General features: G+C 53.2%; 1 protein-coding gene across 1 annotated transcript in view; it reads right to left on the bottom strand.

Moving 5' to 3' along the window:
* Positions 1-693: 693 nt before the first annotated feature.
* The window catches only part of LOC134069716 (ankyrin repeat and fibronectin type-III domain-containing protein 1), a 71,762-nt gene continuing 67,054 nt past the window's right edge, over positions 694-5,401 (bottom strand). The window contains exons 16-20 of the mRNA XM_062525744.1: positions 4,632-4,800; positions 4,166-4,332; positions 3,448-3,655; positions 2,509-3,140; positions 694-1,068 (exon numbers count right to left, since the gene is read on the bottom strand). Of these exons, the coding sequence (XP_062381728.1) occupies positions 694-1,068; positions 2,509-3,140; positions 3,448-3,655; positions 4,166-4,332; positions 4,632-4,800 (1,551 nt within the window). The remainder of the gene's footprint in view (positions 1,069-2,508; positions 3,141-3,447; positions 3,656-4,165; positions 4,333-4,631; positions 4,801-5,401) is intronic.

Here is a 5,401-nt window from a genome sequence, read left to right as displayed (position 1 = left end):
AAGAGCGACGGACTGACGCGGAGAGGGCCGGGCGTTCCCGCTGGCGGGAGTGAGCCCTGGGCTACTCATCGGCGGGGTGACTAACCACTCGCGCTGTCTGCTGCACTGACGCCGGGGGGAAACAGCACAGTCTACACGCGCACACACACACACACACACAGCCACAGAGAGGGAAGAGCAGCAGCTTCTTAGGACACTAACAGTTACCACCAGCACTGCAGAGGGGACTCAAGGAGAAGCACTAAAGAACACACTGAAAAACAGAGTTATGAAAGAGAGGGGGGGGGGGGGGGGGGGTCTGGACATTAGAAACAAGTCTCTCATGTGCCTATGGCTATGCATGGCCACAAGTGTGTGTGTGTGTGTGTGTGTGTGTGGGGGTGATGTGTACGACTGTACACAAATCCAGTGTATATGTCTACCTGTGCGTCTGCATGTGATGTCCAGCCATGCATATGCGGTGTGTCAGTGTGTCAGTGTGTGTGTGTGTATGTGTGTGTGTGAATGCACACTAATGGCCACCAGTGTATGAGGGAGTGCGTCCATGCACGCTTGGCCAGCATGCTTGAGTGTAGTGTTGTGCATTTGTAAACCTTTACATGTACCAGAAATGCTTGTGCATCCAGGTATTTGGACGTATAAGAGCATGTGTGTGTGTGTGTGTGTGTGTGCGTGTGTGTGTGTGTGTGCGGGTCAGACGGTGGTGGCCCGGCTGTGCTGCATGGCGAGCGGCGAGTACTCCTTGATGCGCACGCACAGCTTGCCGCGGCTCCAGGGGTTCTGCAGCTGCAGCGGGCAGAAGTCGTCCTGCAGCCACTTGACCCGCTCGTCCAGCGCCAGCACCAGGCCGAAGTGCTCCAGGTGCTCGGGCCCGTAGACGCCCGGCAGGGGAGGGGGGCCGCAGACGCAGGCCGCGCCCGGCCCGGAGCCGGCGCAGACGCACGCCCAGCCCTCGGGCCCCAGCGGGCAGCGCTCGGCACCGCCCAGCAGCTGGCGCGCCACCGCGTTCATCTCCTGCACCACCAGCTGCACCATCTCCCGCGCCGACGTGTTGGGGGTCACCCGCAGCTGCCCGGGGCACACACACACACACACACACACACACATGCACGCGCACACACACAGAGACACAGAGACACACACACACACACACAGTAGAGATGGTCAGTTAGCACATACTGGCTAACACTTCACCACACCCTAACAGAGACGCCAGTTTGCACATTGCTAACACTACATCATACTTAAAGCTGCTGCCCCATTTCAAAACACAAAGAATTAGGTATTAAGGTATTAAAAATACAACCCAATGACATAATATGATTTTTCATAACTTCAACACACGTATATGTGAAAAAGTGACAGTATGCTTCATAAAGTAGCAAGACTGTACTGTTTTCTTAACCTCAATTACAACTCTATTGGCCCATATGAATCTACTAATGAAGCTTTTGAAAACGTCAGAGCCTGTTAGTGGGTTGTGCCAGGTCTGCAGCTGAAGTGCTCCATAAAAAAGTCGTTTTAGAAGACTTGTCTGACTTATTCAGACTCACGCGCTGCTATCACGTCTGGTGTAGCCAGTTCCATTGATTACAGTGGAAGCTAATTTAAGCACACACACGCTATGCCAAGGGAACGCTTCAGTCACGGGCCCAGTGAGGCCTCCCTGTACGTCACAAGATCACTGCCTCCTGCATTTCAAAGCTACAAAATCTAGAGCAAAGGAAAAGTACACAGACAATGATCTTGTTAACAGTGAGGATGAGACACCTACCAGGGCACCCAGATCTAACAGTCAATACTCGCAAGGCTCTATCAATTTGCCTGCAGAATTTATAAAACACAGTTTATGAATAACCTGTTTATAACAACAGCGTTCATAAATAATACCTAATAAGGCCGCGTGGGCCGCCACACACCTTTAGCGGCCTGATAAGCGGCTAGTGTTATCCGCGCAGTTGTTATGCATTAGTCAGGTGCTTCAAAGGAAGCACGTCAAAACACCAGGGGTTCTAAAGCAACAGTGTACGCTGTCAGAGAACTCCCCTGCACCCACCCACAGAGAGAGGGAGAGAGAGAGTGGGAGAGAGGGAGACAGAGGGAGACAGAGAGAGAGAGAGAGAGAGCAAAAGAGTGGGAGAGAGAGTGAGTGAAAGAAAGGGAGAGAGGGAGACGGAGAGAGAGAGAGAGAGAGAGAGAGAGACAGAGAGAGAGAATATTAGTATCACCTTGCGCTGACCTGTGGTTTCTGTTCTGATTTAAGACTTTTGGCAGTACAAATACGTGCATTGGTCATGCCAATAAAGCTCATTTAAATCTGACGTTAGCGGGGAGTGGGAGACGGAAAGAGACAGAGGGAGAGAGAGAGAGAGAGAGAGAGAGAGAGGGAGAGAGGGAGAGAGAAAGACAGAGCGAGAGAGAGGAGGAGAGAGAGAGAGAGACAGACAGACAGAGAGAGAGCGAGAGAGGGGAGGGAGAGAGAGCGGGAGAGAGGGAGAGGGCGGGCACCTTGACGCTGGTCTCTTTGGGCAGGCCGGTGGGGTATTGTGGGTAGATGCGTAGCGTGGTGTGCCAGCTGGAGCTGGTGGAGGAGGAGGAGGTGGGCGCGGAGAGTCGTCTCACGCCGCTGTCCTCCGAGTGGGCCCGCGTGGGCCGCGCCGGGCGGCTCTGCCCGTGGAAACGGCGTCCCGGCGGCGAGGCGGCATCGTTGGCGGCGCAGGGCGAGGAGGAGGAGGAGGAGGAGGCGGCGGAGGTGGGCGGGCACTCCAGGCTGCTGGTCCGCACGCACAGCGCCTGACGCTTCTCGGTGATGCGCAGCAGCTCGATCTGCCGGCTGGGCAGGATGAAGTCACTGTCGAAGGCCTCGGGGATGCACGCCCCTCCTCCTCCACCTCCACCTCCACCTCCACCACCTCCGCTACTGCTCCTGCCCCGCCCGGCCAGAGGACCCCCACCCAGCTGCACCACGTCGGGACGGGAGCCGGCGGACACGACCCCCCCGCCGCCTCGTCCACACACGCCGGGCGACGACGGCAGGAGGTCCAGCTCCCGTGGGCTCTGGGCGCGACTGGAGTCGTAGTCGCTGTCGGTGGTGAGGAAGACCTCGGACGACCCTTCCTCATCAGACAGGCCCGGCAGATCTGCACACACACACACACACACACACACACACGCGCAGACGTAAATGTTTAGAAAACGGCCACGCTTCTGTTTAAAATACCTTATGCTGGGCTTTTGCAAAAGAGATAACAACGGTGACTAACTCCACGTGAGCGCACACACACACACACACACACACACACACACACACACACACACACACACACACACACACTCACTCACACACGCACACACACACAACACACCTCTGTTTCATATAGACAGTAAAGTATTCATATATTCATGAAATGCAAGTGGTGGCCTGCTCGGCTAATGCGCTGGCCTGACCGGAGTGTTTGCGGTGGCAGTCGGGGGAGGCGGGCGGGGAGGGCAGGTAGTCGGGCGCGGAGGACGTGGAGCGTGGCGTCTCGGGTAGCGTCTCCCGGGAGAAGTCCATGAGCCAGGCCAGCAGGATGCCGCCGGCGGGCTGCTTGTAGCGCGCGTTCTGCAGCGCGTCCATGATCCAGCGGGACTCGCGCCACAGCTCCTCCATTTGCTGAGCACACACACACACACACACACACACGCACACACACACACACACACACACACACGCACACACACACACACACACGCCCACACACGCCACACCAAGACAAGCAGCAATTCAACTGAGACTTGACAACATGCCAGTTGGAACTTGACACTTTGCCTGACAAAATGACACTGTGCATCATGAATACCCAGAAGTGTACAAAAATGCAGTCAAATATTTTAAGAGAGGCAATTTAGTAATAAGAATGTGTTAAATGAGCTGTTTACTACTGACAAGCCAAAGGCCATAAATAACTCAAGGGAGACGTCATTAGCATCAGTTTAGAGCACAATGCTTTATAAAATAAAATGTGATTTACAGAATGCACTAATGCAAGGAATACAATGGCAAGAATAGCACCAAACGCAAACATGCATATTATTATTATCATAACTATAATTATTATTATTACTATAATTATCATTATTATTATTATTATTATAATAATTATTATTATTATTAGTGTTCTACCTGCATGTGCTCCTGCACTTGCTGGTGTTTGTGTTTGGCGGCGAGCAGCTCTGACTCGGAGAAGGCTTCTCGTAAAGCTTGCTGGGACATGAGCGACTCCAGCCCCAGGAGAGCAGACACTCGACAGAAAGGCCCGATGAAACTGGGACAGTACGCCTCAAAATGAACTACACAAGAGAGAGAGCACACATTCACTGGAACTGGATGGAACCAATCTCTTTTTTATTTGTATTTTTTTTGCAATAGCAAGACAGACAAGCAATACTTCAAGAAATAATTATTACATTACATGCAGGTGTGTGTGTGTGTGTGTGTGTGTGTGTGTGTACATGTGTGCATGTGTGTATGGTGTATGTGAATGTGTGTACAGTATGTGGTATGGTGTGTGTATGCGGTATGGTGTGTGTGTGGTATGGTGTGTGTATGCGGTATGGTGTGTGGTACAGTATGGCGTGTGTGTGCGTACCCAGCTCAAAGACCTGCAGGGGCAGCGTGAGCAGGCCTGCGCGGGGCGAGTAGGTCTGGTTCTGGCCGGGGGCCGAGCACACGTCCTCACAGGGGGGCAGCAGCAGCAGCACGGACACCCCCTCCCCAAACTCACACACCTCGTGCGTGTAGATACGGAACTCCTGCGCCTGCACAACAACCACACGGGACAATTGCACTCTAGCTGCTACCATACGCACCACAGACCTCTAGACCTCTCCTCTGTGGGGCCAACAGTAGAAATATATATACTATATAAATAAATATATAACGGTTCCCATTCCAACCCTGAACTGCATTCCAACTGCACTGAATGAGATACTAATTGGCTCCATGTCCTTGAGTAAAGAGGTAGCGCTTAGCGTAGCTACATCAGGGAAACAAAGCCATGTGTAAGGGGGGGGGGGGGGGGCTGAGAGAGCACTGGACACACAGACGGATGCCCCGTGGTGCTGGACCATAGTGGACACTACAGACGGATGCCCCGTAATGCTGGACCATAGTGGACACTACAGACGGATGCCCCGTAATGCTGGACCATAGTGGACACTACAGACGGATGCCCCGTAATGCTGGACCATAGTGGACACTACAGATGGATGCCCCGTAGAGCTGGCTGGACCAGAGCCATATAAAGACAGAGTTGCGACAACTCCATTGACGCTAATGTTCCATATTTTCTCAACAATAGTTCCCGGAAGTTAGGATCGAACACTAATAGCGTTCTCGTTAACAGACAGTAAAAGACGG

Source organism: Sardina pilchardus, chromosome 22 (genome assembly GCF_963854185.1).
Source record: "Sardina pilchardus chromosome 22, fSarPil1.1, whole genome shotgun sequence".
In the NCBI taxonomy this organism is placed as follows: Eukaryota; Metazoa; Chordata; class Actinopteri; order Clupeiformes; family Clupeidae; genus Sardina; species Sardina pilchardus.
Note: the sequence above shows the minus strand (reverse complement) of the source record. Positions and strands in the feature narration are given on the sequence as shown.